The following is a 14,356-nucleotide window of genomic DNA, read 5'->3' as shown; positions in this document are numbered from 1 at the left end:
AATGTTAAAAGAAAATGAGTCACATATTTACAAATTACTTGATGCCTCTTAAGAAAAATAAGAGCAATCTCAACGAGTCTGTGTTTTTCATATTTTCCATTTTCTGTCATTACATAGAAACAAAACAGGTCCTTGACAGACCACTTTGGTGTGGTACAGCAGGCCAGGGGTAATGTCTTCATTAGTAAGGAGGCAATAAAACTGATCAGGGCTCGTGCTTGGATGAAATCAGCAGTTACAGAGATACGAGAAGCTGAAATTAAATAAATTTTAACGGTTCATTTGTAGGTCAAGTCTTTAAAAACAGACTGAGGCTAAAAGACAGAACTGATTTAATGGCCCATGTGGAGGGCATTCCTTTGATCTTTGAATCCAAAATTGATCATCTGCTTTATTCTGCTCATTTTGTTCATTTGTGTTAGAAAAAAAAGATACAAATTACTAAAGCAACACCTGATAAAGGACAAGCGACACCTCAACCACCTCATAAATGCACATCTCCTTGTAATTCTGCATGAGTGTGTCCTGCGATGAAGGGGTGGATGAACGTACCTCTCGGATGTCCGGCCCCGCTCCCTTGTAGGCCTGCAACTCGTCCAGGATCGCCTTCGCGTCCTTCAGCACCACATCCACCTCTTCCCAAATCTCTCGCTCTGCTTCTGTGGGCTGGGCATCTGCAGGGGACACCAAAAAAAAAAAAAAAAAAAAGACCAACAACAAAGTCAGCTGGGCAAATCTGATTGGGATCTCATCCATATTCACACTGACTCAACATAAAGTAAAATACAGCTCTAGGACATCTACCACACCCTCAATATCACAGAAAGTTTAATGAGCAACTTTCAATTATGCAAATGAAAGTTCAGTCAAATAATCGTCTCTTCCCACTGCTTCCCATTAAGTTTTAACACCACCCACTTTTCCCGGCCGAGAGCAGGGAAACAGAGGAAGATAAGAGAAGATGAACAGAACGGGTTATCTCAACATTTGTAAAAGCTCCAGGCATACAGTTTTAGGGTTTTTATTTTGGCTAACATTATTACCAAATGTAACAGCATGGCATGGAGTGTGTGTCTGTATTAGTGTGGGAAAATGCGGTCCTGGAGACACAGCCTGCAGTGGGAACTACCACAAAAAGCAGTTTTAAGCAGGTGTTGGCAGGTGTTTGTCTGCCGGCAGACAGTTTTGTTTTATTTTTCCCCCACCAACACAAAAGTGTTGCAACCACACAAGATCCAGCCACAAGACTTCACAGGTGTGTAGCTGTGTCAAAGTCATGGTAGAGTTTGAAGGTGGGTGCAGTCCGACTGAGTTAAAGGTGTCAGAAGTAGGCAGACTTACGGGCCAATGCCATGTTCTTTTTCATTTAGAGAAGGGGGTACACCTGTTTTATCTTCAAACCTGCTTTAATTCTTCACAGCACCGATTCAACAAGATGCTGGAAACATTCCTCCGAGCATTTGCTCCATATTGATGTGACAACATCACGTCAATGGTTCCGGCAGATTTGTAAGCTGCACATTTGAAGACATAACTCTCATGTTCAAGAAACCAGTTTGAGATGATTTGATCTTTGGGAGATGGTTCGTTTTCCTGACAGAAGCAGCCATTGCACAAAAGATAATGAGAGACAGTGTGGTCATAATGGACATGGTCAGCAACAACACTCAGGGAGGCTGTCGTGTTTAAATGATGGTACTAAGGGGTCCAAAGTGTGCCGACAACATATCCCCTCACCATTACACCACCAGCCCAGCCTGAACTGTTGATACAAGGCAGGCTGGATCCATGATTTCATGTTGTTTATGTCAAATTCTGACCCTACCATCAACATCTAATGACAAATTTTTTAAAAACTCATCAGTCCAGGAAACATTTTTCCAGCCTGTGTGATCTCTAACTTCATTTTAAACCCGGGTGTGGTAGCTTGCTGCTGTAGCTTGTCTGCTTCAGGGAGCGTTCAGAGATGCTGTTCTGATCCTCGGTTTGAACTTTAGCAGGTTGTCTTGACTACTTGTCCAAATGCCCTGAGCTGCTGTCATGTGATTGGCTCATTAGACATTTGTGTTAATGTGCAGCTGAAGAGGTGTAAATAGTGAAGAGGCCAGTGAATGTGAACCAAGCCATGGATCTGGAGAACTGTTCATAAGGATAAATATTATTTTTTAAACATGAAACTAGTTAAAAACTAGTTTTTATTCATTATATTTTAAACTAGTTATTTCTATTTGCTCTTCAGAAATAAAATTTCAGGCTCTAACAGCATTATTAAAGAAAAAACTTCATACAGCATTGCTCAGTATTGTAAAGCATCAGTTGTATGTAAAACGGTGGTATTCTTTCAGTATAAAAACCACCTCGAAACACTGAGCTCTATGAGAAGCTGTTTCCTCTGAAGGTATGACTGACTCTCTGGGTTTGCCAAGTGTGAGAATAGCACTGCACAGGTTCAAGCCACGCTGAGGGCCCTTAGGCTACACCACAGCCCGACTTCAGTGCTTTATATTTGGGGAGGGGGCACTGCTGCACCTCTGCCCTGATTGATATTCTGCACACATCCCAGCATGGAAAAGGCAGGTTGATGGAAAAGAGCAGCAGCCCTAGTGGTAGATTTGATTCCTTTTGCCGCTGGGAGGAACAGTGTAAAAGATAAGTGGTGGTGAAAAGACTAAGAGTTTTGGAGCTGGTAATGTTATGGTAAGATATTCATGCGATCGATATCGGGAGTGAAATTGCTTAAAAAGAAAACTCACTTTCAAAATCGAGGAAAAAATTGGGCTCCTGTTCCAGATCTGTGCATGTCAAAACTTTCAGTAGGTTCCCCATGTTATGATACCTGTTGAGAGAGAAAAAAAGAAGAAGAGAGAGAAATCAATAAAAAGAGAAGAAGAAGAAGAGTGCAGCAGTGAAGTGAGCAGGTGGTGATGCATTGTTGTATCCATGCACCTCACTCCCGCTCTGCTTCACTGCTCTGGTGCCTGTATGAACTCAGTGATACCCCAGATGTGCCCACCGTTCACATACACCAGCACTCCCCTCGGACACTCCCCAGTGTGTGTTTCCTGCACCCAGGCTCTCACCAACCAGATGTCAAACCAAAAAAAGGCCCAAAAATAAAAAACACAGTTTGACTTCTGCTTTGCTAAACTTCTTCCCAGCATTGGCAAACCTTTACGGGCAGCCGCATGCAAACTAATCCATTTTACCATCGTCCGCAGGGATATCGCTCATAATTTATGTTATGCATGAAGTATGTAGCTGTTTGCTGCACGGTGCATCCAATCAAACATTCATAAAGGAAGTTGTCATCTAAATATGTATAAGCAGGCCAGCTCTGTTTACTGTAAGTGAATCAGACTTAGAGCAGTACTAAGAAATTCACTTAATCGTCTCTGCACAATCAGATAATGCAGCTGCCCAAACATCACATTAATATTAAACATGCCTTGGCAATGCAAGCATGTACGATGGATGTGGTACAGTAAACAAAACACTTGCACTGTGCTACAGCAGTAAATATAAGGCCAGAGTTACAGTTTTGGCATCCATAAATTTGCGAGTTGAGTGAATTTCATCATCAGACGATGACTGCGAGGCTCCGTGTCTGCCAGGTTTGTGACCACCTGGATTTGTCCACAAGATGCTACGCTGCAAGGCACCAACTACAGCCTCGAGAAAACTACAATAGGATCGATTACTTGTCTGTGGTGTCTGTAGAGACTGTAGCTATAATCCCAGCCTAAGACAGCAGCATGATACAGAAACCTAAAGCACATATTTTTTTAATATTTATTAACCAGTGACCATTGCACCTTTTTAGAGCATAAGGCAGGGGTGTCCAGCTCCAGGCCTCAAGGGCCATTGTACTGCAGGTCAGGTTAGATGTGTCCTTGATCCAACACAGCTGATTTAAATGGCTAAATTACCTCCTCAACATGTCTTGAAGTTCTCCAGAGGCCTGGTAATGAACTACTTATTCGATTCAGGTATGTTGACCCAGGGTGAGATCTAAAACCTGCAGGACACCGGCCCTTGAGGCTAGTAGTTGGACACCCCTGGCATAGGGTATCAAAGTGGACCTCTTAAGCTCATTTCTAGCTTCACGTTTGGACTCCACTGGAGAAGCTTTGCATGATTCGTGGTTCAAAATAATCCTTGGGTCAGTCTAAAACGAGCTGGTTTAGCTTTCCTCCCTTTAAGTTTCTTCTGATTCGCTGCTCCCCATTAAAGAAGATTTGAACAGCAGCTGTTTAATATGATCCATATAATCCATCCTTCCATCAAACAAAGCACAACAGGTCATTTGTACATCTTCTTCATGGTTTCTAAGACTAATAAACTGTACAGGACAGGCACCAGTTTAGCTCACAAGGTGAGCAGGCGACCATACGCCGCAAGGCTGAAATGCAGCAGACCAACCTGAAGCTCTTTGCTGTGCATTTTCACCTCAGTCGCTCTCTCTGCTTTCCTGACCCACTCTCTACTAAACTGTCTACTAAAGCAAAAGGCTTCAAAAACCTCTACAGGACACATTTAAATTATAGTGAAATCAACAGAAAGTGAACCAGATAGCTGGACCTTGATGTGGATCCTAAGAACAGGAACCAAATCCGAACAGCATCAGTCCAAGTTTGTCTCTTCCTGTGATCAATGCTGCTTAGCTGTGTTTCTGACAGTCACATTACACAACAATGAGCTCAAATTCATTTCAGTGGATCTTCTGCACACCTGAGCCACGTGCAAGCTTCTTTTTTTTTTTTTTTTTAAATGTACTCTGATAATAAAACAAATGAGTTCCTGTTTAAAACCTAGGTATGCCAATTTCTTGCTGTACAGAAAGCTGATCAGTGAGAGTCAAAGAATTTGACCTGTAAGAAGAAATTATAACATCATTGATATCATTAAAACTGATCAATGGTCAGTGTGGCCAGTGTTGAGCTTTTTTGTTTTAAGTGCCTTAAACTATTAAGATTAACTGGGTAAACAGATGTTAAATGGAGTACAGATAGAGCAGCACCAAAACCAAAGCAAAGCCTGAAACATCCTGTGCACAGAATCTGTATTTGCAGGGACACAAAGAGACACCGCAGTCCAATTATCCAGAATTGAGATCAGTTGGATATTTCTGCATCAGCAAGGATGGTGGTTAACTTCCAGGAGATAAAACGCTATTTAAAATCTCCTTTAGAGACAAACCTTTTAAGCTATCTAACCAGATTTTACTGGTTATTCTATTAACTTTAAGTTTCAAAGGAAAATGTAAATTCTGCTCAAAAAAATGAATATGCCCAAAATAGGTGACCAGATGCATTTGAAGACAAGCGCTGAGATTTGTTTATAGACTTGTTACCAGAAGTGAGTCATACTTTTATACAACTACAGCGCCAGGGTTTCTGATCCTTGGAGGAAAATGTTTTTGCCACGCCTGTAGGAAAAATCAGAGCACTGCAATAAAATTATATGTTTAAGTTTTTGTTTGTCTATAATGGGCAAAAAAAAAAAAGAAAAAAAAAAAAAAAGGAGAGCAGGACAATGAAAAGATTTCTGTCAAGTGTGTTTCTGGAAACAAACTCCTAACTTTACTGCGGGTAGGCCGATAGAAGTCACACAAATTTACCAGTGTGTCCTCACTCCCTGTTAACTGGTATTTGTTACCACCCAGTATGATTTGTGGTTATTTATATAGGGCCTGTGAAAACGACCCAGTTTTTGTGGCTATGATGATCTTCAAGTGCTTTGCAGGTATGAGGAGGCGATAGACGAAAGAGACGAAGACTCTGCACTCCACACACACATACAGTATATATACTGTATATGTACACACACACACACACACACACACACACACACACACACACACACACACACAAGTCAGCTGCAAGTTGTGCAATGAAAAGCGGCACCCTTGCGTCGCTCTCTGCTGTCAATCCTCCGACTCCTCGAAAGCGCAGAGCTGCAGAGGTTGACAGACATTTGATAAGTCAGAGATCTGCTGCAGTTTGTAGAGAGAAACGGTGGCAGCTTTAGCCCTTGGTGACAGGGTGGAGATGGACGGGCTTCGCGAGAGAGGGGTCGGCGCAGAACAGTGACGAAATTCAATTTTGGCAGGCAGATGTCACCCGAGATGAGTGGCAGGTGAAGAGCCAAAGCGTCCGAGCGAGGGTCTGCAGAGACAGGGGCAAATCACGCCAGCGCAGGTAATTCTGGAAGACAGGGAGGTGCTGCGACAGAGCAAAGTACGCACTCAGCAGTCAGGAGCAGAGGTTGAGACGGGGCGCTTTTAAAATGCATGAGATGCATCGTGTAGGGAGGATTCTTGAATGTTGAAAACCGAGCACTGGGTCATGTCCCTCTTTTTTTTTTGTTTTCGAAGTGCGATGAGCAGACAGTTTTTAAATGACTGAATGACGAGTTGAGGCTGAATTTGTACAACTCGTCATTTGTCCTGTTTTGTTTTTATTTTGTTGTTTTGTTACAAGTAATAGATTAAATCAAAAAATAAATATTTGTTAGTAGGAATCCTAAATTTAACTTGAATATATTCTAATAAATGTTTGGTGTGCATTTAAAATGAGCTTCTCTCTGATTTCCTGTGCATCAGCATGAAATCAGTGGATGAACAGTGATATTTTTTTTACTTTTATTTACTTCAAAAGCGCCTCTACAAACTGTCTCTCACCAGCCAAATCCACTGACCACCTGCAAAGCCCCACCTGCCTTGTCCGGTCTCATCAAACTACCCTCCTCTAATGTGACCTGAATGTCTGACTGTGCCAACGCCGGCACCTCACTGGCTGTCGGAAAGCGGCACCTGATGCAGCCTCGGAAAGGGATGAGAGCTGTCACCGACTTCACCCTGCTGGATGATGTGGGCACTACCCCAACACCATCACCATCTCCATCATCATTATCTTCTACCGCCACCTTTCAGCTGCTCGCTGACTGGGCAGAGCAGCCTGGGCTCGCAGCGCTTCAACGAGGGCACTGGCAGCCTTGCAGGCCCGGCGCTGCTCCCCTGTGCCGTTTAAAATGAGGTCATTTAAAGGACGGGGATTTGCGTGGCTGCGTTTCAAAGTCCACTAGAGAATCTTAAAGTGCAGAGAAAAGAAAAAAAGAGCAAATTAAATCTGTCCATTCTGCAAATTTCTTCCACCAAAATTCATCAAAAGAACCACTTACAGATAACTGACTTTGCTGTTTATTTGGACTTCTTCTTTAAAGATGTATTTCCAACAATTTGTGTAACTAAGTGTAAGTGGTTGCTTAGTGATAGCGTAGTGAAGAAAGTGCAGACACTATGTTAAAGAGAGTTTGAGCAGTACCCAGGAGTCCTGGCATGTCCTGGGCACCACAGAGAAGCCGACGACAGTCTTGTTGTTGTTTTGAACCCCCCCGCTGAGACATCGCGTGCTCTCAGTGAGGGTGGGAAGGGAGGGGAGGGCTGCCTCCAAGGCCAGGGGGCAGAATCTGACAAGCTGGAGCCCGCGCAGCTCTCCCATTGGCTGAGCCGGCCTAACCAACAGCTCGCTGTATCCATGGAGTCGAAAAAAATTTGGTGCCATTGAAAAGATTGCAGCAGCCAATCAGGTTCGAGCTCCCGGTGAAGAGCGAGTACAGTAGTAGTAAGACTTGAAAGCACACGAATATATTAATACAGATGAGGTAATGCGCCAAAAACAGCGGATTAGCAGGATAGTAAAGTCAACTACAGATGATGGAGAAGTGTCTGAACCCATCTGTTAGTGACTGGATTGGATGTGATTTCATTTTTCTGTGTAGCTCAGCAAATTCTCTAATTTTTTATTAAAAATGAAAATCTAGTTTTACTGATGAACACGTACAGATCGTTGCAATTAAAACACAATAAAGGCGGACTTTCACGCTGACACCCTGACATTATTCCAGGAAAATGTCATCCGACTGAAGCTACAATCCAAAACAAATATGTGCAGATTACAGACGGTGGAGGGAGGTTCAAGCCCATCCAGTGAAGAAACCAAAACAGTGCCACGCCCATGCAGCAGCCTGACCTCAGAATGGCACTGCCTTTTTTAAAAAACATCTCCCAGCTCTGTGCCTCTCCATTTAATAAGAAGCGGGACAGGGCTGAAACCGAGCACTGCCGCGGCCATCCTTGCAAAAACGGCTCGAGGCAACTGGAAAGCTGGCTGATGCGAGGGAGGGGTAGTGCTGACATTCCACTACTCGGCTGCAGCATGAGAATCCACGTGCCCCGCTGCTTTACTATGGAGGGAAAAACAACGCCCTCCCTTCCCCAGCCTCCGCGCGGAGCGTCACGTGGGCTCTGCCGTGGACGGGCTGAGAGCTTGCCTGGGGTGTCTGTCTGTGTTTGTGTGTGCGGATAGGGGTAGGAGTGGGGGTGGGATGGGGCAAGGCATGTGTGTGAGAGATGAGTGTGTTTATGTTTGCAATAAACACAGCCTGTAACAGGAAATGCAGAGCTCATTTTGATCAGAATGAAATGGTTAAAATATAAAACAAATGCAAAATAAAAGTGCAGGTATGGATGCGTGCTGAATATTATTGCGTGCGTGGAAAGGGAGGGATTTGAAGCGTCACACTGCGGCAGAGGCGGGCAGAACTAGGCAGCTTTAAACTTGACCTAGATTCCCCGGGTGACACGCCACATCGCATTAGCCCACTCGGCCAGACCTGGACCCGCCGGAGCTCGCTGACACTGGCCTGACTCGACAGGCAGAAAATGGGGGAGCACTTCCCAAATGGGACTGGCATGCGTCCCCATTCCCCCTAACCCCCCCAACTCAACTTCTCCTCACCCCCCCCACCCACCCCAACTATCTCCTACTGATCTCACCCAGCTGACTAAAAATTGCTGGAGGGGGGGGGGGGTGCAAGGCGACAAGAAAAAGGGAGGAGCAGGGGAGCAGCGGGGGGAGGCTACGATTTGTTTGTTTATGTGGGTGAACTCTCTGAACTCGTAGCCACGCCTCTGTATTGTTGCACCCACGTAAACATCAGCTAATACCCCCCTCACCCAGATTCGGGGCAAATCAAAACAAACCTACAGGAAGACTGACGGCGTCACTTGAGGTGACATCCGGTATCGGCCGTCTCATCTTTCTCCAGCTAAAAACATCCCCTGTCGCCAACAGCTGTAACGAACTCAGTTATGAAAACTGCCGTTCTGTCCAGAGAAGCAGATCAGAGAGGAAGGATGAAAGCGGGAGCGCCTCATCCTCTGCTAAGCACCGCTTTCTGGACGGCACCTGATGAAAGATGGAAACCATGGCAACAGGCAGATGCACCAGAGTCAGCTAAAACGCGGGCTTCATTGAGCTCTGCCGAGAGGCTCTTAGTGCCGCTCTTCAGTCACACCAGACAGGGAAGAGAGAGAGAGAGCAGGGCTCACAGGCTGGATGATGTTAATTTCAGATCAATCCTCCTTATTTTAAAAATATTCAAATCAGGAGGCTCAGTGACATTTGCATCATCTCTCATATAAATTTACTTTTTCATTTTCTGCTCCATCCACCTCAGAGCCAGGCCCTTTACACCCTCCCACTCTGCCCTTGAGAGTCCTCTGACTTCTTCCTGGTATGTGTGAGGAGATCATTAACGGGGAGGGGGGTTAGCATTGACTCACTGTCCTGTTCTAAGCGCCACCTCCCTCGGGGCATCTGCCTCCTAAATCCATTCACACACATTCTCCCTCGTTCTTCTGCAGAAACAACGCGCCCACCCCACCCCAAACCATCATTACTTGCCTGACCTTTGACTGACTCACCAACATCAGCGGCATCTTTCAATCTTACTTACAAAAGCATTCGGGAAGAGATGGATTTCAAATTTAAGCCTAATTTCAATTTTAGAATCAAACATAATCCTCACATGATTTTTTTTCCTCCTGCAGAATATTACCCCAACAGGATTTTGGGTGGGGCACAGAGGAGGTTTGGGAGTGATGATGAGTGTCAGATTGTAGAGAGCTGACATTTATATTGAGTAGGAGGCGAGTGCCATCTGGAGGAGGAAAGCAGCTATGCAGAGAAGGCAGGAAGGATGAGAGCCACTCCCAAAGCTTGTACCGGCACATTTATCGATCTTTTTGTTTACTTTTACAAATGCAAACAGGAAGTGGGAATATTTACAATAAACTGATTATACTGTAAACTGTCTCTTGATGGAAACCCTGCAGAATACTTCTGCAAGGCTTGCAAATTTCATTTTACTGAGTTGGAGAGACGCTCCAATGCCAGATCCAACAGCGCCATCCAGTGTTGACAACTAACTATTTAAGGATAAACGCTCCCATATCTCTTGGGGGAAAAAATGACATTATTTCCATTGACAAGAAATAGAAATAATATATGTCAGTTCCAAATTTAAAACTAGCTTTCCAGATGTTCAGTTTTTCTGGCGCATATGGCCGCAGTCTGCGAGCTTCCTGAAGGAAAACCTGGACAGGAAGTTACACGGCGTCAAGCCTCCAGCGGCATAAATAATAGATAACCTAGGAGAAGCTGGGAGCTTTTAACTGACATAACGAGCCACTCTACATATTACACCCATTCAGACGCATCATCTCAAATGACCTACTCAGAGGATGGGGTTGGCTGAGAGCGGGAGGCTAGAACAGCTTCCATATGCTGAGTCAGGAGTGGAGAAACTGATATTCATTTAGTATTAAAAAAATAATAATAATAATAATAATAATAATAATAATAACAGCTTATTATGTGATCTACCAGCTGAATCACTTAAACTGGTCAAAAAACAGCTTCTATCTGTAATTTGGTGCAAGTTTAGAGCTATATATAGAAGACAATTACACATATTTTGCATTCATGTCCATAATAACACTTCAAGGATTCACCAGCTGGGGGCAGTATTGATCCAATTATAAGACCCAAGAACAGCTTTATCTATGGCTACCACCCTCCCCCTGGTTTCAGCAGGGTTAATCCACCCTGCATCTTTCCACACAGACCTCAGGCTGCTGCATTAACTCATTCCCTTTCTTCATGTATAGTGCATCACATGTTTGTTCCCCTGCACCGCTGCAGGGTCGTATACTGCACAGCAACCAAAATAGCAACCGTTCAGGCCAATTTAAGTGAATAGATTTGAGTCTCAATGAGGCACTGCAGAAGCATTAGCCTATACACACGCATACACACTCCAAGTCTCACATGGGGACACACACTGACTTAGCAATCCTATATATGAACCACCTGAGGCTTAACTGTCAAAGCAGCGTAGCATTCCAGCTCCACAGCTGAGCCAATCAAATGATAGCTGTGTGGCATGGTAACAATCTCCAAGGAGACACAGAGGAAAATACAACAGGGATGGGCACGCATACGAGCAGGGAGAGATGATGGGAAGGAAACTTAAGCGCAGCCCTACGTTAGAACGACACAGCACTAAAATATTCGTCTAAAATCACCAGGAGTGAGTTTGAGTCCACAATTGACCAACTACTAAACAACGTCCAACACCAGAGCTGCCAGCTCATCACGGGAGCCGTGACCCGGTGCCCTGTGGTTATATAAACACTCTGGCCTTGATGGGGGGGGACAGGAAGCCGGGAGCACCTACATTACTCAACTCCTTTTTATGGCCCACAATGCACTTCATTTCCTGTGCCAGCATTACACATACACCCACAGCACTGCACATTAGGACTATAATAGGCATAGGTGCACCACAGGCAGTCTTACATAATGACATGTCTGTATTTGTGCACAGAGAGCTACTAATGCTTAAACGTCAATGAGATGAGGTGATGGTTGCCAGAAAAGTAGGCTGAAATTTTATTAACGCGGGCCATTACAGCAGTAGCTCTTCCACCAGCGACAAGAAGATAAATGGTGAAGATTTTCTGATTATTTTTGCAAGTGAATGCACTTTTATGCTCAGAGATTTGCTAAATTGGGATAGTCTGAGGTGAAAAGACACAGAAAGTCAAGCACCTAGTGACCTGGCCAATTTTCCCTTATAAATGTGCCTTATAACCAATTTACCCTGAGATCTGGCCTGAGAATGCAAAGTATGCCACTTGTGTTTGTGATTGAAGCCGAACTTTGTAATAGAAACAGCAGCTAACTGAATTTTCTCCCACCTATACTGAGTCCACATTAGCATGGAAAAAACACTAGCAGTGGAAAGAAAGCAAAATGAACTGACTCAGCCTCTATTTAGGGAAATGCTTCCATTCAATTCAACGCTCTTCAGTATGTGCCCATGACCTAAACAACTGGAAAAATATAGTTACACAAATGAATGAGGGCAGTATTTATGGTGATCTCAAAAGCCTTTAAGCACCTGCAGTGAATGCAAATAAGGAAACATATCAGTTGTGAATATGTGCAGGTATAAATAGACATGCAAACAAAATAACAGCAGATAAGCAGATGGTAATCAGAGGTGGAAAAGAAAGATGCTGAGGATAAAAATAGCTTCAATTTTTGCATTGATGAAAATGATGCACGTGTGCAACTTGCGGACTTTGAGTGGGAATTTTATACTGTTCCAATGGAAATAACCACAGACTAGCGTGCATTATGAGGTTCAAAGCTAATATAAACATTGAGCAGTCTGACTTAGTGAGCACTGTCCGGACATGCATTTGCTTTGCAGTGTGAATTTCCTGCTTTGTGTTTACATGTTGCCACAACACGGCACAAAGATTTGTCATTGTACTAAAAACAGCAGAAAAGTGGTTTGCTTTTATTTTAAAACACCCAACCATGTTTAGCCTCTCGCTTTAGAAAATGCTTTATTTTTGCCAGTTTTTTCCTGATGTCACCCGCAACAAGACAAATATCCATGCACTTATTTTGAAAGTTTAGTTGCTGCTAACAAGCTAGCACTGATGCTTCCTGTAGGGGCTGCTGGCTGTGTTGCTGTTGTGGTAATTGGCAAATTCTTAACCCTCTGAATACCTTTGTGGCAAAAATGTACCCACAGAGGGAAAAAAACCCAAAACTTCTACTAAATCATACATCAATATTGTTTACTGCTTTTTTTTCCATGAATCACTAAATTAAACAAATCCTAACCAAAATAACCAAAGCTTGGATAAATTACAGGCTTTTCTACTCTGTCCATTAACGTCACAGTTCACTTATACCTCCTATTCACAGTTGCATTCAAACAGTGTTTTATTCTACACTTTAAGTGCCTTCTAACTATCGTGCACAAACTTGCACTCTGATGGATGTAACAAGAGTAATTTGGGGTTCGATATGTCCAAGGATGCTTCAGTATGTGGCCTGCAGGAGTCAGGGATCAGACCACTGACTTTCCAATTAGCTGAAAGTCAGTTCAGCTAATCTGCTTCTGAGCCACAGCAGCCCAACTATACTTAATATGGTGCAGTTGCTTCCCCAGAGAGGATCTCAGCACACTCCAGCTCCACTGTCTGTAGTTTTTCTCCTCCGGAGGGTGAAGCAACACTCCCTGAATCCGGGTAACTCTGCAGAACATGCAGCTGCCATCGGCGGCAGTCCAAGACAGCCGGGACTCACTGGAGAGGCAGCAGCTGATTCTGCTGCTCAATTGTCTCTCACAGAAATAATTTGCAAACAGATTTGCAGAGGATAAAGTCCTGTGTTAGACTATTTAATTAGGCATTTCCAAACTTCAGACATCCACAGTCCAGTGTGAAATGTGAGAATCTTCTGAGGCCTTTTAACCTCTGATCATCTCACAAGTTTAAAATCAGCAATTTCCTTTATCTTTTCTATCTTTTCTGGAGGTCACTGCTCAATTTTAAACCCATGAAAGATAAAGTTTGGGCTTTTAAATTCATGTAATGCAGATTGTGTCAGTGTCCTTCTGTACATTAGAGCTGAATTTAGAAGGGTTTTCTTCACAGCCAGGAGAACAAACAACAACGCACATATAAAATTGAACATTTAAATTACTATGAATCGTTCCAGTTTTTTCCCTATTTGATTAGCACATCAACAGAAAAGCATCTTTGAGGACTTACCAGCAGTGGAGCTGTGTGTCTGGCAGGAGCAGGGAGGCCCGGCCTGGCAGGTGGCCCCAGGGTCACAGTCCTCCAGCAGAGGTCAGCCTCTGAAACAAAGATCAACAGCAACAAAACATAAAACTTTACAATTTAGACCTTGAAAAAAAAAAAAAAAAAAATCCTAAAACGTGGCATCACTGCTCCTCCTGCAGACAAAGTTCAACTTAATTATTTGAAATGCACCAAAAAAAAAAACCCCACAAAACAACAAAAAAACAAAAACAAAAAAAAAAAAACCCCACAAAAAAAAAAACAAAAAAAAAACCAACCCACAGCTAAGCAACTATTTTGTGCATTTTGACTTTACCAAAGTTGGACAACACTACTGTTGCACAC

At 43.6% G+C, this 14,356-nt stretch overlaps 1 protein-coding gene across 1 annotated transcript in view; it reads right to left on the bottom strand.

The window, feature by feature from the left end:
* The window catches only part of fam49bb (family with sequence similarity 49 member Bb), a 41,417-nt gene that overhangs the window by 13,777 nt on the left and 13,284 nt on the right, over positions 1-14,356 (bottom strand). Inside the window, exons 2-4 of the mRNA XM_063483499.1 lie at positions 13,979-14,067; positions 2,754-2,836; positions 553-674 (exon numbers count right to left, since the gene is read on the bottom strand). Coding sequence (XP_063339569.1) covers positions 553-674; positions 2,754-2,826 — 195 coding nt within the window. The 5' untranslated portion in view covers positions 2,827-2,836; positions 13,979-14,067. The remainder of the gene's footprint in view (positions 1-552; positions 675-2,753; positions 2,837-13,978; positions 14,068-14,356) is intronic.

The sequence above is a fragment of the Pelmatolapia mariae genome, linkage group LG9 (assembly GCF_036321145.2).
Source record: "Pelmatolapia mariae isolate MD_Pm_ZW linkage group LG9, Pm_UMD_F_2, whole genome shotgun sequence".
Classification (NCBI taxonomy): Eukaryota; Metazoa; Chordata; class Actinopteri; order Cichliformes; family Cichlidae; genus Pelmatolapia; species Pelmatolapia mariae.
The sequence above is the reverse complement of the archived record's forward strand: the minus strand, read 5'-3'. Positions and strand labels throughout refer to the sequence as shown.